The sequence below is a fragment of the Sciurus vulgaris genome (assembly GCF_902686455.1).
Source record: "Sciurus vulgaris genome assembly, chromosome: 6".
Lineage (NCBI taxonomy): Eukaryota > Metazoa > Chordata > Mammalia > Rodentia > Sciuridae > Sciurus > Sciurus vulgaris.
The window spans coordinates 20,151,155-20,178,397 of NC_136466.1; the positions used below are offsets into that span (position 1 = coordinate 20,151,155).

A 27,243-nucleotide genomic window follows, 5' to 3' on the forward strand; every position below is an offset into this window, starting at 1 on the left:
TGTTGGCGAGGATGTGGGGAGAAAGGTACACTCATACATTACTGGTGGGGATGCAAACTAGTGCAGCCACTCTGGAAAGCAGTGTGGAGATTCCTCAGAAAGCTTGGACCCAGCTATCCCACTCCTTGGCCTATACCCAAAGGACTTAAAATCAGCATACTACAGAGATACAGCCACATCAATGTTCATAGCGGCTCAATTCACAATAGCCAGACTGTGGAACCAGCCTATATGCCCTTCAATGGATGAATGGATAAAGAAACTGTGGTATATATATACAATGGAATATTACTCAGCTATAAAGAAAAATAAAATTATGGCATTTGCAGGCAAATGGATGAAATTGGAGAATATCATGCTAAGTGAGATAAGCCAATCTCAAAAAACCAAAGGACGAATGATCTCGCTGATAAGCGGATGAGACACATAATGGGAGGTGGGAGGGGGGCAAGAATGGAGGAAGGAGGGACTCTATAGAGGGAAAAGAGGGGTGGGAGGGGTGGGGGGAAAGGGAAAAATAACAGAATGAATCAAACACCATTACCCTATGTAGATATATGATTACACAAATGGTATGCTGTTACTCCAGGTACAAACAGAAACAACATGTATCCCATTTGTTTACAATAAAAATAAATTAAAAAAAAAGCAGCTTCTTCACACACTTAGTAGAAGTGCAAATGCCACACTCTTTCCAGAGGGTCACTTGACAACAGGTGCCACTGGCCTTCCTTCTGAGTCTACCTTTTGACCTGACAATTCTCGGTGAACTTTTTCCTAAGGAAATTCTGAAGCACGGACAGGTGTACAAGCTATGAAGGAAAAATATCTATCCAAATATTAATCACATCACAGGAAAAAAATGTTCATCAAGAGGGGAGGGATTACTGTAAGTAGGAAGATGCACTTAACCTTGTTCACAAAATTTTCATCTATTAGAACAGCAAAGGTGAATCATTTTGATAACCCTGTTGGTGAATATCGGGGTACCCTCAAATGTCAGTCATGGAAACATACATTGGTCTAATCTCAGTGGAGGACAATTTGGCAATATTTATAAACATTAAAACATGTACTCGAAATAATCCACCTCCAGGATTTTATCTTACAGATCTGTTTACTCAAGTGGAGAATGGTGAAGTATATATTAGAATATTATTTTGAAGTAACAAAAATGTAAGACAATGTGAATATCCTTCCATTAAAAAAAGAAAATACTAGGCAACTATAAAAATGAGATCGCTCTGTTTGTACTGAAGCGGAAAGATCTTCAAAACACTTGTACAATAAAAAAAAATTAATGTAGGACAGTGTTTATAGCATGTTGCTTTCATTGAGAAGAAATATAAATGCATTTATATGTGCATAGAGTAATGGAAAGAATATACAAGCAACTAGTAGTTGTCTCCAAGAAGGGGAAATTAAATGGCTAAGATCAGGGCTGTGACAGGGACATACTTTTTATTCTATATTTGCACCTTGTGAATTGATCACCTTGAGTGTGCCTCACCTGCTTTTTTATGTGAGTTGCTTACACACCTGGCTCGGTTATGTACTTTGTGGTATTATCTATTACGGAATTCAATGCAGCATTGAAAAGATGAGAAAAAATAATGATGGGAAAGACTAATTTGTTGATATGGCAAGAAGTTCATGATTGATGAAAAAAGCAATAGGGGATCCAATTTGTGTGTGTCGACGCGCATATGCGCGCGCGTGGGCACACACACACACACACACACATACACACACACACACTCTTCTGGAAAGTTCCACAGGAAAATATCAAACATGGCAATGACATGGTGCTGCGGTCTAAATGTTTGAGCCCCCTGCGCCCTTAAATTCAGGTGTTGAACCTCAATCCTAGGGAAGTAACATTGGGAGACGGGGCATCTGGAGGTGAGTAGGTCATAGGGTGAGGCCTCCATAGAAGCATTAATGCTTTTCCAAAAGAGGCCCGAGCAACCTATTCTCCCTTTCCACAGCATGAGGACACATAGAAGCTGCCATCTGTGAGCAATGGGTCCTTAACAGATGCCAAACTTGCCAGTGTCTGAGTTGTGAACTCTCCAGCCTTCAGAACTGTGAGCAATACATTCCTGCTATTTCTAAATTACCTGGTTTGAGACATTTTGTCATAGCAGCTCAAAGGGACTGAGACAAGTGGTGTGCTTGTGGGTGGCTTTTCTTTTTTATATCTTACTGTTAGGTATGAAATATTTTTTTATGATTGAAAGAAAAATGCTTTGTTTGAAAAGAATATTAAAAAATCCACAAATAATCTGACAACATGCTTTTTGATCTGGAGGAGTGAGCAGGGTTATAAACCAGCCAAAGAAGAGGCCAGAGTTCTAAGTGTTAGTTCTAAGTGTAATTAGAACACTGTAAACTTAGATAAAAAATAACTATGTACAACAATCTTTTTTTTTTTTTTTTGGCCATTGATAGTTTCTAAAATCATAAAATGGTGTAATGGTCCCCACGCTACCTCTGTTGAAACCAAATTTGCCTTCATTACATTTTCTTAATTCGATGTTCTTAATCACAGACAGTGAAATAATACAGAGGATATAAAAAAGTTAATAATCTACTCCTGCTCATTTCATCCTACCCCTCAAAGTGGCTAAGCTAATAGCTTTTGAAAATGGGATTGCACATTATTTGATGACTTTTCTTCTGTTTATATCGTGACCATTCTTCCTAAGTGATTGGTTGATTCCTAAGTGATTAGTAGATATAGGGGTAACCTATTGGTTTTAAATATCACTTTGTATTTTCCTAATTGTTAATTCTTTATTCAATAAAACTGAACATAATCAGGTTGAAATCTAAATTATCAAATATTCCTTGCCCCGGCTATTCCATTTCTAGGAATTTTTATCTTGAACATGTGGGCATAGGCATAGCATTCATTGCAACAATTTTTTGTAGTAGCAAAAGATCAAAAATAAATATCTATCAATTTGGAAAATGATATGTAAAACATGAAAATGTATAAAATGGATTACTATGCAGCCATGAACAAATACAGCAGTAGCTGTACATTCTAACACAGGACTGTCCAAAATAGGCTGCTAAGTGAAAACATCACCTTTACTGAGTGTTTACAAAGTGACACCATCAGTAAAAATAAAGAGTGTCAATATACACACATTTCACAGGCATATACACTCAAATACATTCACATACACATGTATATGTATGCATACAAATAAATGGAATATTTCTGGGCACATGCACAAATAATCTTGTAATGGTTTACTGCTACTGAAGGAACGTTGAATGCATGGGCACCTGGGGTCTGGAGAGAAATTTTTATCCTTGTTCTTTTCTTCTTCTTTCTAATTAAAAAAAAAAAATCTAGGGCATTGTTTTTAAATAAAGAAAGTAGTTGGTTAAAACAGTGGATACAAGAAATCAAGTAAAATATTTCCCTGTGGTCCTAAGACAGTATTTTTTGGAAAAGAAGAGTATCTCACATCCCGAAGTACACCCTAGGGGGGTCCTAACGCAAGGTTCTTAGTCTGGAGTTGGGGGTTCCATGAACGTGGATGGGAAAATACCTTTCAAAACAAAACAAAATAAACCTTTGACTCAAAGTTTACATTTCCTTCCATAGGAATGTAGGCAACAAGCCACAGTAGAATCAGCGGGGTTTGTCACTAAAGAAATCAGATTTATAATATCACATTACATTCGTTGCAGAGATTTTGAAATATTTCCACTTGTCACTACTTCAAAATTATAGTAGTTATTTATTTGACTTGCTGCTAGATCTTGTTTGTTTAATATGTTAAGAAGGACATTTTTTTAACTCTACAATAAATTTGCTTTTCAACATAATAATAACTGTATTTCAAAATAATTGGTTTGCTTTGAAATCCTTTCTTTGACGTGTCAACTCTGAGAAGGGGCTTTATCGGATCGCTGAAGTGGTCAGAGGAACAAAAAAATCCAAGAACTCTTGTGTAAGTCCTGAAGGACTGTGGGCAAGGAGTCAGAAGTGGACGCTGTTGGGGACATCCCTGGAGGTGGAAGAAGGGACCCCAGCACAATCTCTGGATGCCAGGGGGCAGTTAATGGCCTGAATATATGAATCGGAGATGTAATTTTTTGTTGCTGTTCCAGTTGGTGGATCGTCCTCTTCCCTGACCAGCTGCCTCCCTGGATCTCTGCCCAGCCCTGAGCTGGTGGTGTGAGCCCCGGGGCCAGGGCCTGCAAATGACAGCGAGCCCGGCTTGCCCTTGGTCCCATTTTAACCTCCTTCTGGGGCCCAGCCAGGGTGCTGAGATCAGCCTCTAAGCCATGCCCATGAGCCTGGCAGCAAACACTATCTTAAAGAAGAATTTCAAAAAAGCGTGCAGAGCTGAGCCCCAAGTGGATCCCCGTAGGCGAGAGAGAGAGCTGAGAGGGAGCAAGACTCTATGGGCAGACACCCCAGAAAAAAGTTAAAGGGTTCCGTGAGGAATGGTGGGCTTGCCTGTGCTAGAACATTCTGTTTCTGAACATTTCAGCCTGAACTGCTGGTTGGTGAAACTTTTATGGCAGTGTGTGTGTTCGCACCAGAGAGGGGCACCGGAGTGTTCAGAGGGGGCTTGGATGTGCTACCAGTGGTGTGGCCAGGAGCGTGGAGAGTCCAAGGAACACAGCCTCCCGGGATGGATTCTATTGCACGGGGGCTGACTCATGCTCTCGTGCAGCAGGGTGATGACAGATGGGACCAAGACACCCTGCCCCACACAAACCCTCAAAACACAGCTCACCTTCCTTCTCCTCTGCCCAGTCTTAACAGCTGCCCACCTTCTTTCTGTCTCCTCTACATTCTGCAGACACCTGTCTGCAATGACATCCTTTGTCTGGTGCCCAAATTGACCCATTCCTTCCCTCCATTCATTGATTCATTGAGTATTCAGGTTCAGCCAGATGTGGATTGCAATTCTAGCTCGGTCACTTGCTCGTGTAACCAGGGCAACAGGGTTAAATGAAGAATACTTTAAAAATTCAGACCAATGTTTACGATAACTCTTGCTTCCCACTGCTTTCCACTAAGCGCGCGCATGGCGAGTTCTAGCCTTCCTTCTTTGGCCTCTTCCTCTGGACCTTCTTCTGGACTGCTGAGCCTGTGGCTGCTGGCTTCTGTCTCCTCCTTAATGCAGGGTCTGACATAAAACAGGGGTACGACTGGATGTCCCCAAGGTAAAGACATTTCCTCGGAGTTTTAAAATAGGGAGGCACTTCTACTGATCAAACCGAGATTTTTGGAGAATAGACAGTGATGTTACACGCTAACGATCACACTTTTATAACACGTATAAAGGGGATTGGCTGGGGCAAACTGGGGCATATGTCATTGCATTAGACAGCAGAGCTTTACCAATCAGCACACCGACACAGGGTGTCTTTAGAGTGTTAGCAGATTGGGGAACATCCACTTTTTCTGAGAGATAATTTGATATTAAAGAAAATCAGAGGCTGGAGTGTGGCTCACATACAGCATTTGCATAACACACGTGAGCACCAAAATAAATAAATATATAAGTAAATACAATTAAATTAAATTTGCCTTTGATTTCAGAATTTTTTTTTTTTTTTTTTTTTTTTTTTTTTTTTGGTACTGGGGATTGAACTCAGGGGTGCATAACCACTGAACAACATCCCCAAACCTTTTTTGTATTTTATTTAAAGACAGGGTCTTGCTGAGTTACTTAGGGCCTTGCTAAGACGCTGAGGCTGACTTTGAACTTGCAACCCTCCTGCCTCAGTCTCCCAAGTCACTGGGATTACAGGTTTTCGGCACCATACCTGGCCAATTTCAGAATGTTGTTGGCATGGTTTACATTTATTTCAAGGCACCACGTATAAGTGTGTGTGTGTGTGTGTGTGTGTGTGTTTCCATTTACATTATTCCTGTCTCTATACCTTGGGTCTCTAAAGGTCTTAATCTGGCCCAGCTACAAAATCACCAGAATGTTTTCTTCCTTTCCTGCTTCTGTGGGGACCAACTCTGATTATATCCATGGCAGAGGGGAGTGGGAGGTGACGGGGGCTAGTAAAGTGAGTGGAAATGAGGGTCAACTGGCAATGGGGAGCTCTACCCCATACAAGGATCCTAAAAGGTGAAAGTACCACCCAGTTTTCAAGTGCATACCCGGGTCCAAGGTCTTCATTACCCAATCTTTCTTTACTGCCCCATGACTGTACTGCTTGGCATTTTGTGTTTTTTTAAGTAGAGCGTCCATGACAGTCTCCTTTTAATGTGTTTGGCATTTCCTGGAACGTGACAAGCCATTTAACCCCTCCAAGCCCATCTCTTTGTTTATAAAATGGGCAAAACGCTAATACCTGTCCGAGGGGTTATGGGAGGTTCCAGGGTCGGGGAAGTCTGGAACACATTGCACGAATCACAGCTGTTTTTACTGAGAGTCTACTGTGTGCATTTCTCTGGGCACAGAGGACAAGAGGCGGACACACACCTGGGCCTCTCCCCTTCCAGGGGTTTGCAACCTGGTAGCACTGCTACCTGTGTGTCCATCAGTCCTCGTCCCCAGGGACAAATGTGATGAGCACTATAAACCAGGTATAAATGGAGGGACTGCTGCCAGGAGAAGGGGTGAGAACCAGGGACACCTCATGGGAAAGGTGTCATCAGAACTGGGTGACTGCAGGGGGCGGGATTTGGGTATGCGGAGGGTGTGGGAAAAGCACAGTGGTGGCCATGGTGGGGGGAACAATATAAACAAAGGCAGGAGGGAAGGAAAAGGCGAAAAGGTATCTGGAAAATGGCGAATACTTCCACCAGGTCGTACCCTAACTCTTCCGCTGGACTAGCCATGCTGTTCATGTTTCATCTATCCATTCAGCTTGTGAGCACCTGGGTTAGGTAGAGAAGAAAGACTGATCGCTGCTTACAAGACATTTGCAACCTGCAGAGGGGAAAGGGAAGTGGGCCCTGAGGTTGCTAGAGTGAGCTTCTTCCAGTATTTGGGTGCAGATGAAGGACATCTACTTGGCCTCTCTCTTCATGAACCTTCCAAGGCTCAGGAGGTGCCCAAGGACATTACAGTTTTCAAAGTAAGGTCAATGAACTATAATCAGTGAAGACCTCAGGCTGTTCCCATGGACTTCCCTCTGCTGCTGTCTCCCACCGTTGCTAACCTCATTGGGTGGTGGTAAAGGGCCGTGAGCAACTGGGGGAAGTAGCTAGGAGTTAAGATGCAATTCATCTGGGCTCTGTTGGACATGTGTGTGGTTTGCAGTCTTTTCATTCTGTGCCCAGGTTGCTGCAAAGTGAAAGAATGGAGTCTAGAAATACTCTCGTACATGGTGCCCTCTTCCCCAGCCTCATGATATCAAGCAGAAGGACCAGAGGCTGATCTGTGATAGGCGAGTGTCTTAGGGTTCTGGTACCATGTGTAGGTGGGTGGTGGTGGAGAGGAATCCAGTGTGAAATGTATATGACTGGAAACTATGACAAAGTCTTCTACATTTTATGTTTTCCCAAATTTGATAGAAATCTTAAAAAATGCATGACTGTACCAATAATAAGTTATGAGGCTGAAATTTTTCTTTTAAAATAATCAACAGAAATTTTGACTTCTCTTACTAGGAGCAAGTCCCACCTATTTTCTATTCTTTTTGTTCTCACCAGGATCTCTTGCCTCTTGGTTGCTGAATGATTGGCAGCTGTCTGCCTTTCCCCCTCTTTCTTAGAACAGACCGATTTCCCCAGTTCCTTCTTGCACCTCCTCAAACTGAGGAGCCCCACCCTTAGGAATCCTCCTGTGATGCACCTATCCTGTTGTCTGAATTCAAATCCAGATGGTGCCATTGATCAGCTGAGGCCAATTAGTCAATTTCCTTGAGCTTCCATTTTCCTATCTGTAATAACAGCCCCCACTTACAAGCCTGTGGAGAGGAGGAAAGGAGAGGCTGTCCAGGAAGCACCCCCGTATAGAGCAGCACTGGTAAGCCGGCCCCTGCAAGACCTAATAAAAGGCAGCTATCAGTATTATTAAGATCAGTCGTGGTCAGAGAGCAGGAGGACTGCAGAAGTACCTTGCAGGTATGGGAGACAGCAATTTCCCAGAGCAGGCCGGCGGCCATCAGTTATTTTTATGAGCCGCACACATATTCAGGTAAAGCCGTCCCCTGCATTACAGATCTTAATAGGCCTGTCTATGACGCAGGGCAGCTACACATGCATCTGCAGTTAAGTCCATGGTGAGTTTGCCCACGCAGGCCTCGGTGCCACCATGTCTGGCCCCCATCCTGTGGGTTCTGACAGGTGTAATTGTCACATGTCACCTTTCCAACTCTTTTCCCTCTGTCCTGGGCCACTGAGTCTCATGGCAAGGAGGAGGCCAACTCCTTTTTGCCTCCCTTCCTTTTTTTTTCATTTCTTTCCTCACAGGTATTTACTGTCTAGTCACCATAGTGTCTCCTGTGATTCGAAGACTTAGGAGATTTGCAGGAAAATTAAAAAAAAAAAAAAAAGGGATTCCTAGGCACAGGGCGGACTGGTGTCATATAGGCTATGTAAGAATCTGCTGAGGACTCTTGTTAAAAATTGGGATTCTTGCTTGTCATTGCAGCTACTCAGGAGGCTGAGGAAGGAGGGTCAAAAGTTCAAGGCCAGTCCGGGCAACTTAGACTCTGTCTCGAAATGTGCTTAAAAGTGCTGAGGGCATAGTTCAGTAGTAGAACACCCCTGGACTCGATCCTCGGTACCACAATCAATCAATCAATCAAACAAAAAAACCTAAACCCCGAGATTCTTTACCCTATAACAAAAGCATGTAGTATAGTAGGTTTATGTTGGGGTCCAAGAAGTTATGCTTTTAAAAATGACCCCCTCCAGATGTTTCTCAGGAGCGGTGAGGTTTGCTTTTGCTCCTGGTTCCTGGTTTGACATTCTGTCTGTCGAACTCATGGGTATCTGGTGGGCTCATCCCAGCATGGTGTCTTCTGATCCCTTACAAATGCTCTGAGGAAGAGCCGGTGAGGAATCCTCTTGCTGTACTTGCCTGCCCTATACCCCATTCCCCCCATCTTAGCAAACAGTACCGAGGCAGCTCCATCCTCAAACCTCAGATGCTTCTGGATACATTTCTTTCTCTCACTAACCTTCCTAGGTCACCCCCCATCCACCCCAGGTCCCCGAGTCCATCTACTGCTCAGCACCTCTACTGTCACCAGCGTGGTCTAAGTCACCATCACCTCTCCCTGGACTTGTCTAGTCTGTAGTCTGTTCTCCACATGGTTGCCTGAGTCATCTTTAAAGACACAATTCAGACAGGATCTTTTGTCTGCTTCAAATCACCCCACAGTAGTCAACACACTTAAGATAAAATCTAAAATCCTTCATGTGGCCTGGAAGTCCCTGCATGGTCTGGCTTCTGCCCGCGCCTGCAGCCTTGACTTATACCCACCCATCTCCCCTCCAGTCTTTTAGGTGGGATTTTCCTTCTGCATGGATCCCTTTTCTACCTGCCCCCTTCACTGAAGTAGCTCTTCCAAACTATTCAGGGTTCCCTCTGCCTAACTCTGAATCCCCCAGGGACCTGGCATAAGACAGATCCCTTATGTCATTCCAATAGCATCTCATCTCAAGTCACTCGTCACAATCTGCATTCATGTTCATTTGTGTGTTGTTTAAAAAACCTGTGTCCCCCACTAGCACTAAATTCTATGGAACAGAACTAACATGCTCACCAATGTTTCTCCAGTGAAATGCCTGGATACAGTAGCCACTCAATAAATCCATATATATATCCAGCAACTGAGTAAACACATGCTTAAAGATGTAGACCCACATCCCTAGAAGGGTAAGGCCCCTCTCACGTTTCCGTTTTTGTTGGGGGACTGACCAAGCGCCCAGTCCTCAGAGACCCTCAGCATAAACACTCCAGGAGGTATGGAGAAAATCTAGCCCTGAACTTGGACATGGATGGCCTGCCATGACATTTCATGGGTTGGTCATTTTTCAGAAGTGGGCAGGGTTTTTGCAACAGAAGCATCATAACTAGCTCTTGACAAGGTGGCTTTGGGTTTCCTGGAGAACATCTGCTGTGACAGCAGGCTGCTACCAGAAAGCAGAAAAGGCCAGACATCTCCTAGGTGCAGAGAAACAGGTACGGCCTGTTCTGACGGGTCAGGACTCAACTCTTGGCCCTATCACTTACTTGTCTGGTGTGACCTTGGACAAAGATCTAACCTCGTCGAGCTTCAGAATGTTCATCTGCTAATGGGGAGCAGTTACTCTCTCCTGTGAGGTAGCTCTGGGAGGATTAATGAGGTAACGGTTCTGGGAGACCTAGCAGAATGTCTGGCATGAAGTATGTGCTCAATAATCACATATTGATTGTGCAGGCAGGGACCTAGTTTGCTTTTGGTTTTATGTCCCAGTGCCTAGTACAGAGCCTAGCACACAGATATTTAGGAAGTGTTTCCTTAGGAATTAATAAATGGTCAAAGGTGTTTGACCTCAGTAAGATTTCCCTCCTCCAAGAAGGATTCCTGTTGTAAAAATTCCTCCATCCCCAACCAATTGCTTTCCTGTGGGCAACCCAAACTCCTGTGCTTGGGAATCTCAGAGCTGAGGATTAACATGCGTTTGTGGAGGTGTATCTGTCTGAAGTCGTGAGTCATCTCGGAGACCCTCCTCCTCCCTTGTGCTTGTGGGGGGCTGGACATTCTTCAGCCCCCATTTGAATGAGAGGGCCAGAGAGTCAAATCAATGGAGCGAAGGGTTCCGATTTGGTTCCAGCCCTATAGCAAGCACAACTGTTTCTTTGAAATTGACCTTCATTTATTTGGAGGGGAAAGCAGTTAGTTCAAGAATGGCTTCCTGATGCCTTTCAGCATTTTAAAAGACGGAAGAAAGATCTGGAGCGAGGCAAGGCTCCAGTGTTTTCTAAACAACTCACTAAGCCCGGCCACTAGTTGGCTGCCTAGCACTTCCTGCTTCCCCCCTTCCCTCACCCCCACACTGCAATGCACATCCCTCAATAGCCAGGCCAGTTCTGGGGACCCTGAGCAGGCCTGCCCCAGGCGAGTGGAAGTTGGTCTGCACTGCAGTGCCTTTGGACATCTTCCGCATGGTGGATGGGGTAGAAATACTGCTATATTCTGTTGCAATTATTTCCTGTCCCTCTCTGGCTTAATTCCAGGGGCCAAATAAAGAGGCCTTGTTTGGTGGAGTCCATTCCTGCTCCAGAGTAAGTGAGCACTGGTCCCTGGTCCAACTTGGTCTGAGGCCACAGGGAAAGGGTGGGGAGGAGGTGAGGAGGATGTCACAGGTGGGGAGGGCACAGCGGGAGACAAGAGGCCCTGCTCCCCCCACCCCCCCCCAAAAAAAAAAAAAAAAAAAAAAAAAAAAAAACAAGGGAAGAAGGAAAACAAATGGGGACCCTGAGCAGAATCCTGTAGGGGGCCTGGTTATTTTCCCTCCTTCTCAGAAGGAATCCCAATCCTTCTCTCCTATGGAGAAGACAAACACAGCTATGGAAATCTCATGCCATCCAGGCACCTGAAAGTCTAGCACCAACGGGAAGTCACTCCTACCTGCACGGCTCTGTTTGCCCAGCACTGTCTTCCCCCAGATCTGCTTTCGCCCCTTTTGAGTGAAAAGTCCTTCATGGAAAATTTAGTATTTGGAACTTTCTTCAGATTCCAAAGGACCTATTGTTCTACATCTTGCTACTTTTGTTTGAGTGTTGTTTTAACTCAGAAGAAGTAGAAACCTACATCTCTTTAGTTTGATGGGATGTTCCTCCTAAATTATTAAGAAAACATTAATTATGCACCTTCCCCTTTGGAGAGCTTGAGAAGTTTTTGGAGTCCATCCTAAACCCAAGGCCAGGTGACCATGTTCCTCACCTCACCTGTCAGGTTTCCAAACAAGAAGGATGAACATGGAGTCAGCTCAAGGACTGAGTATCAGAAGGTCCCCAGGAGATCATGGCACAAATAATCAGAAAGTTTTCATTTCCAGGAGAGGAGAAACAAGCTCAGAGGAGGGTAAGAAGCTCTCACTTCTTGGGCATGGAAACCAAGAACCTGAGGTGCAAGGAGGGCAGGTCTCAGAAAGGCACAGACAGAAAGGATAACAGGATAATGTGAATGGGAACAGTGGGCTTGAGGAGTTGAAGCACAGGACCCAGAGAGGAGCTCCGGGTTGCTGGGGGAAGACCTAACCGTGGCATCCAAGATGTTGATTGAAGGGAGATGACAGATCCTCTGGCCAGAGATCTTCAAAGCCTGGTCTATGGACCACCTCTCCAGAATCACCTGGGAGCTGATTAAACACGCAGATTCCAGGGATCCATCTGCTTAACTGAATCAGATTCTCTGTGACTTGGGCACAGGTGGCCACATGAATACCAAGTCTCAAAAGCGAATCTGATATTTATTCAAATTTAAGATCCCTTGATCTTGATAAAGTGTTCTTCAAACATGAGATCAGAAGCCTAGAGGGGTAAAGCAACAAGCCTAGGGTCACAGAGCTAATCGATGGCAAAATTCAAATGAGAATCCTGCTGCTATTGACCACCAGAGCAGAGCAGTGTTCTTTCCATTTCAACTCGCTGGAAGCCTCCTGCCTTTTTGAAGCCATTTCCCCTGCCCAAGCCTGTACCTCTGATCATCTCTGCAACCCATGAAGGCCTTTTCTTCTTGAGCATGCTCTGATCACAGCCTCTGCAGGCTGGAAGGCAAGGACAGAAGGAAGGACAGAGAAAGACCCACTTCTCTTCTGAGTCATTAGTGACACACATGGGGTTGGCAAATGAGAAGGAGAAAACATTAGTATACCCTAGGGAGCAATTGGGTTTGGTTTGTAGTACTAATAGCTAACTTTCACTGAGTGTCTGCAATGTGCCAGATTTTGAACTGTCTTTTACATGCATTAGTGCAAACTTCATGGAGTAAACCCTAAGTAGCCCCATTTCATAGATGAAGAAGCTGAGGCTCACACAGGAGTGGTCTTTTGCCTGAGGTCATGTGACTAATAAGAGGCCAAATAAACTCTGTACAACCATGATCTTTGCCATGACCCCAGGCAGTGTGAACCATCATCCACCTGCAAAAGGACCCTGAGACCTTGGGAAAGAGAAGCAAGCTTCCTCGCAGTGGGATGTGACTGCTCCTGGCATAGAACTTCAAGCCCTTTCTACTTAACACTCATCACTGAGAATATTTCTCAGAGGCATTAGCCTGCAAGCCTGCCTTAGGAAAGATAATATGGAGAGTAGGTTCAATGGCGTTTCTTTCTTTATTTATTTTAACAATGGAAACTCTTGTTATCAGTTTGCTTTCTTCCATTCACCTTCTTCTCCTGAAAGGAGCAATACTGATTGCTTGAGGGGTTTGGTTACATTCAGTTCTGAGACCCAGTGGGATTGCAGGTATATGTGGTCTATGGCATGTGGCAGCTGACACCTCTCCAGATATCATGGCAAGTCATGTGTCATGATCACCTCCTTCCATTCAGTTTCTGCTTCCCAGAGACAGAAGAAATCAAAGCAGATGGGTGCCTCAGAGAAGGGAAAAAGATGTCCCAAGCCATGTGAACAGCAGGTCCCAACACCGTCCTCTAGGTTTATCCCCAACCAGACCTTAGAAGAAATCAGGAAGCCTTTTGAACAATTCAGTTAGTAGGACCACAATATGAACTAAGATGGACACGTTTTTGTTCAAAGGGAAGGACACACTGCATTCCGTCTCGACAGGATTTGGGGTCTTGCAGCTGAAGGTGAGGGTCTAGTATAATTTAACTCTGGGCATTCCATAAATCACCAGAGTTGGGAACATTTGGGGATGAAAACCAAGAACGTATGATCCTCCAGTCATTTTCTCTTTTAAATCTCAAGCTTCAGATAACTTAAAGGCCCGCTGGGGCTGTGTGGCTGTAAAAGGTTCCTACTAACTGATAATGAAGGCAGCGCATTGAGATGAAAGGCAGCGGTGAGGGAGGAGGGAGAGACTGCAGCCTCTGCAACGCTCCTGAGAAACGTGGTCTCTGCAAGAGCCCTGGAAATGCTGAATGAACACCGCCTTTCTGTGTGTGAGCTGCTCCCCTGCCTCCCAAACGCCGCGTCTGCAGTAACTACAAACTATTTGGTATGCTGCATTAGTGACGCTGCCTAAGCCAGCACATCATCACTACCGAAATAACGCTGGTGTGATGCTCAAGCCCAGTGTCCTTTTTAATTATTAAACCGAGGCTGTTGAGTGAGTCATCCCTTATCCCAGATTTTCCTCCCAAGGTTCTATTTCAAGTGCCTAGTACCTTAGCGTGTGCCACTGACACCTGAGTTGGTTCGCAGCCAGCTCCCCAATCTGCAAAGCCTTTGCAGAACAAACAATGTTATCCAATCTCCAAACACACAGAGACTGCACAGAAAACAGTACCCACATAAAAACTTTAGAGTAAGCTCATGGGGAAACCCTCCAGCTGTCCATGTTCAGTTCCCCTCTGCCGGTCCCTGACTTACCAAGTGGGAGAGCGATGAAGAAGGGAAGCCAACATAAGATGAACATGCCGACCACAATGCCCAAGGTCTTGGCTGCTTTCTTTTCCCTGGAGAACTTAAAAAGTTTGACAGCTATGGAACTCCTGGGGTTGTGGCCCTTGGCCTTGGTACTGCTGAGGGTATCCTCGTGAAAGTTCTTGGAGTGGATCCTCAGGGTCAGCTCCTTGGAGTTGGACATCTCCTTCATGACTCCCGCCTCCAGGTTCTTGGTGGTCCTTTTGGCCACGATGTAGACGCGACAGTACATAACCAGGATGACCGCCAGAGGGATGTAGAAGGAGCCCAGGGAGGAGAAGAGGGCGTAGAAGGGTTCTTCCGTGACCCCGCATTCCTTGTCGTCCTTGGGCGCCGGCTCCTTCCAGCCAAGGAGAGGTCCGATGGAGATGACCGTGGACAACACCCAGACACTGAGGAGCGCCAAGATGGCCTTCCTCCGGGTGACCAGCGTGGGGTACTGCAGAGAGTAGCGGACCCCAATGTAGCGATCGATGGAGATGGCGCACAGACTGAGAATGGAGGCCGTACAGCACAGGACGTCCACGGCCGCCCAGATGTCACAGAAGATCCGCCCCAGCACCCAGTAGCCGAGCACCTCCAGGGCAGCCGAGAAGGGCAGGACAGTGAAGCTCAACAGCAGGTCGGCAATGGCCAGGTTGACGATGAAGTAGTTGGTGGGCGTCCGCAGGTGCCGGTTGCAGGCCACAGACAAGATGACTAGGATGTTGCCCACGATGGCAAAGAGGATGAAGGCGCCCAGCACCAGGCCCACAGAGATGGCCCTGGTGATGTCCAGCTGGGGCAGTGTGGAGTTGCTCGAGGTCTGGTTGGGGCCACTGAAGTTGGCATTTTTCAACTCTCCCCAGCGGGCAGGTGCTGATGTGTTGTGGCCGGTGTCCAGATCGGGATTCATTTTAGAGTCCGCCCTCCATAGCCAGGGAGGTGATTGGGCTGGGAAGGGCTGCGGCGAAGGCTTCTCAGCTGCCCTGAAACTTTGCTTCGGCGGCGGTGGTCTTCCCAGAGGCGCCCTCCTGGCCAGAAGGCATCTCCCCCGGGCAGCCCAGCCCGGCGGCACGTCTCCTGCCTGCACCGAGCCGCTCGCTCGCCTGTCAGAGAGAGGAGGAGGAGAGAGGGGACGAGAAGGCAGCTCCAAGTTTAATGGTCCACGTCAGGCGCGCCGGGCCGGGCTGGCGGGGAGCGGCGGCGGAGGGGGCGGCAGGCGGGGCGCCCGGCTGTGCCCGGCCCGCGGCGGGTCTGCGGTGCGCGGCGCCTCCTTCGCCCAGCGAGCGCCGAGGAGGGTCTGCTTTCAATGAGCCGCCTCTGGGCTGACTGCACGGCGGTGACATCAGGCGGGGGAGCCCGGCGTCCTGACTCCGCGCGGCACTAGGGGGCAATGCGGGTCCAGCCAAGGCGCCCGCAGCCCCGACGCCGCCACCGGGGTCAGCCTGGCGGCCGGCCGCGCCCCCGCCGCTCCCGGGCCCGGCCAGCCGGGGCAGGGGCGGGGGCCAAGAGCAGGGACCTGGGCGTGGGATCCCCGCCCGCCATCCCGACGCGGCCCGCTGGAATTATTTTCCCTCCTGTTCATTCTTCAGTTCCCAAAGTGGGGTGGGGGGTACTTACCTCTAACTGCGGGCGCCTGGAGTCAGGCCCTGGTTTAACGCGAGGTGCAACTTGTCCAGCCCCTAAAGGAGGAAGAAGCCAGGGTGAGGCAGGCGGTAGGGACTTGAGTCAGAGCCGAGAGCAGCCCCCATGCTGGATCTCCCAGTTGCAACCTCTCTGGTGTCAATAAAACCTGGAGGTTCTCTTCATTCATTCGTTCACTCGCTCCTGCCCTTACTCATCCGGTGAACTGGTACCCCAGTACCCACTGCCTGTCGGCTCTGTTCTAGGCTCGGTGGGTGTGGCAATTGAACAAGTACACACAGGCTCTTGCCCTCCAGGAGCTTCCATTGCCAGTGAGAGGGATAATAAAACAGAAAATCATGAGGTATATCATCTGATGAGATGTTAGGTATAATAAACAAGCAAATTAGGTGGTGCATCATGTGACGATGTGTTAGGGAGAAGAAAGAATAAGGAGAGGGAAATTCAGTGTGTGCATGGGGCAGATTTTAAAATTTTAAATGGGTTCTGGGGTGTCACTACAGTGATATTTGAGGCAGGAAGGAGGAAGGGAAGGAGCTAGTCGTTTATCTGGGGGTAGAGGGTGGGGTGGGGAGAGACAGCCCAACATCTGGGAAAGGGACTTAGGGGACCTGTGTTGTCTTTGGTTTTCTTTCCTTTCTGCCTTATATCCATGTTGGACCTCTGCTTCAGGGACATATTCTCAGAGGTGGGTGAATGGTACTTTAGGAGAGAAAGTATAAACTGAGAAAAGCCCAGGAAGAGCTCTGTGCTAGTTAACGGTTAAACAACACTTACGTCCTGGACAGCTTGCTAAGTTCTCTTTGCATTTTTTTCACAGCCTTATGAGGCAAGAACTATTCTCCTCCTCATTTGTATCCTGAGGATGGGACACCGAATTATGGAGAAGACGAACTCTTTGTCCATGCCCATCCAGCCATCAAGGAGAGGAGCTAGGAATGGAACCCAGTTGTGGGGTCTGCTCCAAAGTTGAGGATTTAGCCACCATGAAACCCCCTTCAGAGGCAAGGTAGGGGGATGGTGGGACTATTGCAGATGGAGTTGTCTCATAAGTGGTAAATTTGGGGGTCTGAGCTACTGTGTTGGGTGGAAACTCGCATTTATTGAGCTCTTACTGATAGCAACATGTTTATTCAATTTTCTTTTCTCTTCACAACAATTCTTTGAGCGGGGCACACTGTTCTCCATGGATAAATGAGAATATGGTGATTTATAGAGAGCTAGCAAATTCCTGAGTTCACATGGTTAGTGACATGTGGCCAAGCAATGGGCAGCAGCAGCTGGAGATTGAAAAGTCAAGCCCAACATCTCTTTTATTTCAGTCCACAAGTCAACTTCTCCCACCCTTGAGAAGCACTATAGCTTGATATTAAGGTGAAAGCATTAGTCACTCTGTGTGATTTACCTCTGAGCTCTTCAAGCTAAAGGTGTGTTCTTAATCTCTTTTTATTTTTATATTCCAGAGAGGAGGGCAGGTGGTCATTATGCATCTATCTAAGGTTTTATCTTTTCCTACTAAAATATAGCTTCCATAAATGCACCAAATATCCAATTTCAAAGAATTTCCCTGAGGTTAGAAAAATCTGTGCTAGAGACAGCTCTGAAAACAGATTTCTTTTTTCATTTCAATTAAATTGCCCTGACTTACACCTGAAGATTTTAAAATGAGAGATTCACAGGTGTACAGTGATACAGACCTTTAGGAGTTCTTAGAGCTGGTTGGGACATAGCTGATTCTCAAATTCTACTTCTCCAGCTCCTTCCTGCCCCCTGCAGAAGCAAGTCACCCAGTGACTTATACAGTGGGGTGTGAGATGGTACAGCTCTCTGCCTCTGCCAGAAATCGTAATGAAAAGGTGAGATGGTCCTTGGTCTTGGGGCACATGTGCTAATTTGTTCAGAGACAGGGACTGGTGCAAGTGATCTTTTGGAAAGCCCTAGCTCCAGGTGCTCAACTTCCCTTGCTGAATAAAATGGACCCGGAAGGCGCCCTGCTGCCCTTTCTCCCATGCATCTTCTACAGTAGGGTGTGGGGGTGGGTGTCAGTCTCTCATTCCCACCATCCCCATGGATTTTCAAGTCTAGGATGGTGGAGCTTCTCTTGAACTGCTTTACTCCCAAGGGAAAGTGGGGGAAGGGAGAGAATGCCAGTGAGCTGGCACAAAGCTGTTGATTAACACAGAGGCAGGGATGTGGGGAGGGGAAGGGTAGGACAGAAAAGAGCAAGTTCCAAGTCCACATTTTGATTGTGGTGGCCCATTTCCCACTTCCCTGAGCATTAATTTCACCAGCTATTGAGCAGCCAGCAACACACCATTGAATTGACAGAGGCCGTGTCTACATAATCACAATAACCAGCTGCAATGTGAAAACTCAGCCTAGCAGACATTTTTCTATGGTGGCAAAAGGCCAGGAGAGAAAAAAAGGGCAAATACAAGATTCAGACTTGGTTTCTCTTTATTATGAAAGAGGATAATTTGTTGCTTAGGTGAGAACTTGTGTCCTGATTCAGGTGGTAGGATGTGGAAGAGATTATTGAGCCACATAGAGAAATTCAGGATTATTGCAGGTTTCAGATATGTTGTCATTGACCGGCATCAAGCGGGCATCAACCTTAATAGTAGCCACTAGCAGGACCCCACTAAGCAACCTTTGTGGATGGTCATTACCTTGCTTTCTTCCCTTTCCCTCACTGAAGATGCCTCTTAACCCTTCTGGCTAATTTTTGACCCATGGAACTGACCGTTTGTTTAGGTGTCATAAGGATACAGACAATATTTCATTTTCTCGGTACTCCCTGGGGCAAAGCCAAGCACAGAGCTCTGACTCACTCGAGGCTTGGGAAAGAAGAATCTTTTCATTATCCATCTTATTACATTAGAAACCTCTGAAGTTGCAAACTTCCATTTCTGTGAGCCCTGCAGGAGAAGCTGTCACTGAACTTGACTGGTGGGGAAACCAAGGCTGGCAGATTCAGGGATCTGTTCAGGGCATCTGGGGGAGGAGATCTCTCACCTGTGATCATGCAGTTTTGCACAATTCTCTCTCCCTAGTTCTCAGTTCAACTAGAGATAAATAGGAGCATCTCTTCTGCAAGGTACCACTCTGGGTGCCGTGGCTTCAACAGACATAAATTAACTAAGCAAATGGAAACCCAGTACTGAGCAAGGTGGGAGACCGTGCTAACAGTACTTCAACTTTCAGAGAGTACCTACCATGTGCCAAGGGTTATGCTAGAACTGTGTGCAAGGAATTATCCTCATTTTACAAATGAGGAAACTGAGGTTCATGGAGGTTCTGTGACATGGCCAAGGCCATTCAGTGAGTAAGCAACATTGGTATTCAAAGCATTATTTCCTGACTCCAAAGCTTGTATCCTTCTCTCTGCACCAGACTGAGATTAAAAAAGAAAAATGCAGCAGAAGGCTTCATGTTAGCCTGAAGGAAATTATAGCAGGAAACAGAATGTGATCCGGGTCCTGAGTGAGGCAGAGGTCAGGGAGGAGAGGCAGAACGGTCCAGGAGAGAAGGTTCTGCAGAGGTACTCCTTGGGGCTAGTCTTCCCTGCCTCCCACACAGGATTCGTTCTGCCAAGGAGTTGAGAACTGACTTGGATTCTAATCCCACTTCCATCCTTAATAGCTGCTAATGTGACCTTGGTAGGAGAGTAAAGTGTAGAGCCAAAGCTCTGGCATCCCACGGACCTGGGTTTATGTCCCAGTTCCACTAGTTCATTATCTGTGTGCCCTCAGGCAAGTCACATAACTATTTTGGGCACCCAGTTTCCTGCATGTGAGATGAAGATCACCACAGTCTCTACCTGTGATACTGTGTATAAAGTACCTAGTGCAGAGCAATGGTAATCCTATCAGTCAGGAGTTCCTGGGCACATAGTAGGTGCTAGGCATTTGTCCAAAGTGTCTTGTGCATATCAGCTCATTTAATTTAATAATATTTTCAGGAGGATGCTATTTTGACGGACATTTTATAGATGAGGAAACTGAGGTTCAGAGTTGTTAAATGACTTGCCTGAGGTCGCAGGACTAACAGCCCAGTTAGCATACAAAGAACCCAGTAGATGAGACTGAAAAAGCAAAAGGATTTGGAAGTATGAGGCATTGGTCCCTGAAGCACGCAGGGCTCTGTGGGGACTCAAAAGATAATTTTTATTCCCCTGTGCCCCCAGATAAGACAGATGAGAAGTGTCCTTTCTTCTGGTCAGGGGACACTGACTGCAGCAGAGACTACCTCCAAAGGCGGCAAGTCAGAGGCTCCTAGAAGTGAGGAATTTTAGCTTCCTCTGGGCAAAACTGCTTTTGTCTGTGGTAATTACAACTTGTCACTCTTTGGTGAGCATGGATTCCCCCAACCCAGCACTTCCGGCTACACAGCTTTCCCTGTAAGGTAGAGAGCTCAGTAGCAGCTATTTGTAGCAGACTGGTGAAGATTAATTGCCAAGTCATCCAGGGGCTGAATTTACATCCCTTAGTCAAGGAGAGCCCAGGAGCCTTGAACTGGAGCCTGGGTGTGAGCACATAGGAATCTGCTAGGCCTCTCTCTGGAACTCTCCAGAGACAAGTCCACTCTCTTATGCCCCACCAGCTTCTGTGCCAGGGAGCACTGCCAGATTTACTTGCTAGCCACATGTGCTGAAATCACCAAAGGTTATGACAACAGGCTCTTTACAGCTGGCTTTTCAATGCCCTGCCCCTCTGGGCTCTGCTGCCACCAGTCAGGATCATGAACTTCTGAAATGTCAGAACCAAAAAACTCTAGACATCATCTCGTCCAAGGTCTGCACACTACAGTCTGGATCTAACCCAGCCTTGTACCTGTTTTTGTAAATAAAGTTTTATTGGCACACAGCCACATCCACTTATTTGTATATTGTCTATGGCTGCTTTCATGCAGTAATGGCAGAATTGAGTAGTCATAACTGACATCGGTCCAAGAGAACCAATGGTTCTTAGACATTTTGGGTCCTCACGCTTACAGAGAATCTGTTGAAGGCTATGTATATGTGACTTTACCCAAGACTTTTTTTGAATTGCTTTATCAGGGCGCCCTCAGTGCCAAGTTGCTGCCAGGGCCCCTTGATCATTGATCTCCAGCCTGTTACTCCTTATTTTTCTCTCTCCTGCTAACTCTATCTCAGTGTAACCTCTTTCACTTTGGGGCAACAGAACTAATCCATTGTTTTACCATTTATCATGGAGCAGAACTTGAACTGAATAAAGTGAATGGATGCCGGCCTCCCTTGTCCTCCGGGAGTTTGCAGTTTAAGATGAATAACGGAAATGTGCCACCGAGGCTGCATAGAGAATCCTGTCTGACATTGAACAGGGCTGTGGGTTGAATAAGGAGAGAAACAAATGCATGACACAGGTCTCCAATTTCCCCCTCCTTTCCCTTCTTCCTCTTTGTGCGCTCTCTGAACCACACCATGCAACCCCTTTGGGAAATTTTCACTTGTGGCGGCCACCAAGTTCAAAAAGGTCTGATGGAAGCACTGGGAATCTTTTCCTTGGGGGCATCTAAAAATTGTATTTGGACAAAGTGTTAGAGCCCAGCTTTGGAGGGAACAGACCAGGCCCCAGGGGAGCCAGGCAGGGAAGTGATGTCACAGGGTGTTTTCTGCCTTCTCATCTCCTTTCTCTGGCAGAAGAGACTGTGGGAGCCTGGGAAGAGCACGGGCATGTTTGGGGAGTGGTGGGTGGCATCACTCTGGGCATGGGGGAGGGCCGGGAGGAGAGTGAGAACGAGTTCCCTTTGCCTATCTCAGTGGTGCATTGAGGAATGCTAGACAGGAAATGCCAACATTTATTAGCTGTTTACTGGACACCAAATCAAAAGATTTGGAAGGTTGCCTTGGAAGTCTTGAAAAGACAGGAGAAGAAAGAGGGAGAAGGAGGAGGTATCTTGATTTTTCTGCCCTAGGGAAGAATTTCTGGAAACTTCTAACAGAAGCAATCTGGTCTAAGGATAACGACAGCTAGCTACATGATGTGAACTGCAGGTTCCTGGGAGGGCACCCAGATATCTCCCCTGCCCCTTGGAGTGCTGTACCCTTAGATAGAGCTGTCACCTGTTTCCCTGGACCACATCTGAATTAACCATGGCTTTCTGAATGCAGGTATGCACCAGGAATTGTGCCAAAATGAACCACCAGCATCATCTCAGTTAATCCTCCACCATTCCTATGGTAGATGCCATTGCCTCCACTTAACAGATGAGAAAACCGAGAATAGGAGAGATTTGGTAACTTGCTCAAGATTATCCCGACATGGGACAAGAGCAGAGGTGATGTGACTAGAAAGCTGATTCTTTTCACCTTCATGATGCCCCAAATTTTGCTGCAGGCTGACTTTTCTGTTAAACAAACAAACAAGCAAACAAACAAAAATCGATAGTAACTTCTGGGCAAGCCTCGACAGACCAGAGACATGGAGTTGGAGAGGCAGAAACGTTCTGGGCTGGGCTAGTGCACAATGAAAATATGGGCCCTTCTCTGAGGTCAGATCTAAGGATTAAATCTCTCCTCCTATAAATAAATGTGTTGTATGGGCACAATGGAATATTTTCAGTCATAAAAAAATGAAATGCTATCCTCTGGGGCAAGGTGGGTGGAACTGGAGGACTTCATGTTAAGTGAAAGGAGTCAGGTGCAGAATGGCAAATACCATGCGACCCCACTGATTTGCAGAGGGTAAAAAGTAGATCTCAAGGAATTAGAGAGTTAGAATAGTGGTCACTGGGGACTAGAAAGGGTAGAGGGGAGTGAAGATAGGGGATGCCAGATAACAGGGGCCAAAATAATTAGAGACGAACAACAGGTCCTACTGTCCTCTAGCACAGCAGGATAAATGGCATCTACAGCAATTTATGAAAAATTTCAAAATGACTGAAGTTTTCAACACATAAAAATGATAAATGTTTTAGGAAATGGAAATGCTAATTATCCCGATTTGATCATTATGCATTGTATATATGCATTAAATTATCACACTGTACTCCATAAATACATACAAATATTATGTGTCTATTAAAAGAAAACTCTCCCTCTTAACCCCTCCTTGGGAATCTCAAGTGAGCTTATATCAGGCTTCTGCCACAATTCTTCCAAGAAGAGGATGGGAGGCTTGACCAAAGTCTTATCTTTAAGGATTGGGAAGGTTACTGGTCCCAGTAACCAGCTGTCATCTATCTCTGAGAGAAACAGCAAATATAGACTCTGATGACAGCATGAGAGATGGCAGTTAGCTCTACTGAAGTAGCTCGTTAAACACCTGACTGGTTTCATCTGGACAGATCAAATTTTAAGTCCTGCCACTTCCTGGCTTTGACCTTGAGCAAGCTACTTATTTATTTAAGCTTCCATCTGTTTATCTGTAAAATGGGGATTTTAATAGCATATACCACATCAAATTGTTGAGAGGATTAAATGGAACTGTGCCTGGAAACTAGAAAGCTCAACAAATGTTAGTTATTGTTGATATTTTTGTATAATCTAAAAGATACACAACAGATTTCTCAGTATCTGGGATATGTAGGAACAGATTTTCCTAGTTGATCTCTCAACCATCCTTCCGACCTTTTACTTGCCAATAGATGTAACTGATACATTTTTTTCCCCCTGATATAAATTACCCTGAACAATCATGGCTAGAAAAACAATAATAAAACAGTAGCCAATATTTACTGAGAACTTATTGTGACCGAGGCACCTGTCATGTGCTTTACACGCATTATTTCATTTCAACACAAGAGTTCTATCAGGTAGGGAGAAATTATATGTCTGGACTTTGAGATGTAGCTTAGGAAATTACCATATTCAGAGAGCCCAGGGTTTTCTGGAAATATTTTATACACAGAGAGAACTCCTAGATTGGAGGCCAAGCCAGTGTGGGTGTTGGTGATCTTGGGCAGTTGGCCCAGTGAGCTTGCTATGCAGAGGGAAAGAGAAGCACAGTGCAGGTTCACAGCAGACCCGCAGGTCCTTGGCCTATCATTCCTGATCACTGGTACAATTAGATCAACTGGCATTTCCTTGTGTACCAGACCAAAGAGGTCCACTCTCCATAAGACTTCACTTCAGACCACTCATATCCTAGAAGGGCAGAGAAGAAATGGGCTTTGTGTGACCCTCCATCTGCTGTTCCCAGGTATGGCAGAAAGGACGGGATCCCTGAGAAGGGGACAAAGAGAAGGGGACAAAAAAAGCAGGGAACCAATACCAGTGTCTGTGTATTTAAAATTAAATTCCAGTTGTTGAGTGGAAAAAGAAAACATCAAATAAAATAAATCCAAAATTCAGTCTGGAGCTCTCACTTGAAGCTGGGAACTTACCCTAAAACAGCTGGATGATCTTTAGGTGTGCAAACCAGGCCCTTTGATGTCACCTGAAAACTTGAGAATGTTCCTTTGCTCAGTCTGGGGGGCTGCTCATTTCCCCTCTTCTTGATGCTGTTCCATCCAGAGCCTAGGAATTTAGAAAGGGAGAAATACGCAGCCTCTGAGTAGGCCAAGATCTGCCTGTGCAGCCGCGGGCTCAAACTTCCCAGGCATAAAGGTCACCCAGAGAGAGCCTTAAAATGCAGATTCCTGGACCCGGATATTCTCATTCCACAATGCTGATGAGAGGTCCAGGAATTTACATTTTGCAAAAGTAAGCCAAGAGGTTCTATTGCAGAAGAGTTACAGAACACATTCGGAGAAACATCATCTTGATCCAACATCTCCACTTTACTGATGATCAAACGGAGACCCAGAAAGCGCAAGCGACTTGACAGAACATCCCCTAGCAGGGTTCCCGTAGGATCTAGGTCTCGAAGGCAGGTTTCTGATGGCCCATGCGGCCAGTCTTGGCTCCACTGGATACGTTAAAGATGACCTCCACTTTCTGCAGCTTACTTCTCGTCCAGGGCCCGCCCATTTATTACATGTCAGTGCACTTCCTCAGGCGAGTGGAGACTCCTTTGTCCTCTGCTCTCAGATGACCACATCCCTCTCCATCATAGTGGCATTTGCCTTGGTCTGTGGCTGCACGCTCCTCCTGTGATTCTTTGATCTTGCTCTCTCCGTAGGCTCCAGGTACCAGGGGAATAGGTGCAGCTCGTCCAAGGGCCTAGTGACAGTGTCAGATGGACAGTCAGGGCTGAACAAATATTGACTAGATGAGTGAGTGAGTGAGTGAGTGAGTGAATGAATTAAAGAATGAATTAAGTTGATCTCAGCTGTAACTGAAACTCAAAATAAAGCAAAATGTGAAACTTTTGTTTATCTACAGCTCTCTCTTTGTAGATGTTATTTAACTATTGTTCTTGCTTCTGACCCAGGTTCTTTCATTCCAACTCTCCATCCCATCCACGAAACTAGAGCCTCCAAGTGGAATTGTGTAGGAGGAGGATTGCTGTGTGGGTCTGTCTCTCTATCGATCTCCATTCTCTATTTCTGTAGTGAGTTTTATGTTGGAAATCCATTCTCCTCTCTGCAACTTTCTTTTCAACTCCAACCACCTTCATGTTGCATCCAGCAACTCCTAAATGGTGACCTTTCCAATCTTCTGTTCCCCGTCAAATTCTACCAATCCAACATCCCATTTCCCAAAGGCCCAGTGAGTGGCAGGAATCCCTCACAGGGGTGGATTCTTGCCAACAATGGAGAACAACCTCATCTGTTGCTCCGCTTCTTCCCCTTTTAATAGGACCCCGGATCATCCTTTCTTTTTCTTTTCTTTTTTATGGTACTGAGGATTGAATCCAGGGGTGCTTAACCACTGAGCTACAGCTCCAGCCATTTTAAATATTTTATTTAGAGACAGGGTCTTGCTCACTTGCTAAATTGCTAAGTCTCACTGTTACTAAGGGTTACTGAGGCTGGCTTTGAACCTCCTGCCTCAGCCTCCTGAGCTGCTGGGATTACAGGAGTGTGCCACCATGCCCTGTAGGTCATCCTTTCTTAATCAAAGGTGTGTACTCCAATGAGCTGGTCAAACTCAAATTCTATGGAACCCAAGAGGCACTGATGGTAGGAGAAGGTTCCAATGAGCAGCAGATATTTATTGAGACCACGTATGACTTGAGGGGCATACCAGAATGACTAGGATTATCTCTCCCCCTTGAGGACGTTTATGGAGAGGTGAGTCAGAGATTCATAATCAGTAGTGGTGTGGTAGTTAAATAGCATATCTGGAGATTCAGTATTTAGTTTCTGAACAGACAGTGATGCTGGCAGTGTTATGAATGTAGATGAGAATGGGTGTTTAGTGCACTTTGTACTGAGCCTGAACATAAGTCCAATAATGCTAAATTTTTTTCCCCCCCCAGTGAGAAAGGGATAGATTTTTCTGGGCTGGAGTAGGTTAGCTGGTTTCCACAGAGGAGTAATCTCTCTTTGAGGTTCTGGGAAGCATGTTTGACATGCAATGAAACTTTCTTGACTTGGTAAACGTACCCATTTATGTTCAGGATTGATTTCTACTTAGCAGCAATTATTTTCTTTGAATTCAAGCCGTTCTCCTAGGATCCAAGGTATGCGCACTTTTTTACTGGCTGTGTGTGGATAGGGAAGAGTCGTTCAGAATCATAGCTGGAGTGGACTGTAGATTTCATGTGGCCCTTTATTTCACGGGCAGGGAAATTGAGTCAGACAAGGAACTTGGATGCTCAGAACCCAGATCCAGAACTGAGGGCAGTGATGTTCAGCCTGATGGTCTTGAAAATAAATGGACATAAAATAACTATATGCAGGGGGAAAAAAAAAAAACAACAAAACAAAACAAAAGAAATGAAGCTGGGTGCTATGGTGCATGGCTGTAATTCCAGCAGTTTGGGAGGCTGAGGCAGGAAGATCACAAGTCCAAAGCCAGCCTCAGGAACAGCAAGGCACTAAGTAACTCAGTGAGACCCTGTCTCTAAATAAAGTACAAAAACGGGCTTGGAATGTGGCTTAGTGGTCAAGTGCCCCTGAGTTCAATCCCAGGTAACCCCCACAAACAAACAAACGAACAAATGAAAGTAGCTTTAAAAAGATTATTCAGGTAAATTATGCACATAGCAAAACTATGGAA

The 27,243-nt window shown here is 45.9% G+C and overlaps 1 protein-coding gene and 1 long non-coding RNA gene across 5 annotated transcripts in view; one reads left to right on the forward strand and one right to left on the reverse strand.

Annotated features, from left to right (window-relative positions):
- ADRA1B (adrenoceptor alpha 1B) overlaps nt 1–16,690 on the reverse strand; it is a 49,691-nt gene extending 33,001 nt beyond the window's left edge. Inside the window, exon 1 of one of the 2 annotated variants that reach the window (XM_079145513.1) lies at nt 14,496–16,684. In XM_079145513.1, coding sequence (XP_079001639.1) covers nt 14,496–15,444 — 949 coding nt within the window. In that variant the 5' untranslated portion in view covers nt 15,445–16,684. Of the gene's footprint in view, nt 1–14,495 lie in introns of both variants that reach the window. The other variant, XM_079145514.1, reaches the window with a different exon arrangement.
- LOC306664563 lies at nt 15,565–25,688 on the forward strand. 3 transcript variants are annotated; one of them, XR_013764743.1, is made up of 4 exons: nt 15,565–15,692; nt 16,996–17,184; nt 17,932–20,524; nt 22,309–25,688. It is a non-coding gene; the product is annotated as an uncharacterized lncRNA (long non-coding RNA). The 3 variants fall into 3 exon arrangements; XR_013764744.1 differs by having other exon boundaries at nt 17,932–18,031; XR_013764745.1 differs by lacking the exon at nt 22,309–25,688 and having other exon boundaries at nt 17,932–22,302.
- Nucleotides 25,689–27,243: the final 1,555 nt, after the last annotated feature.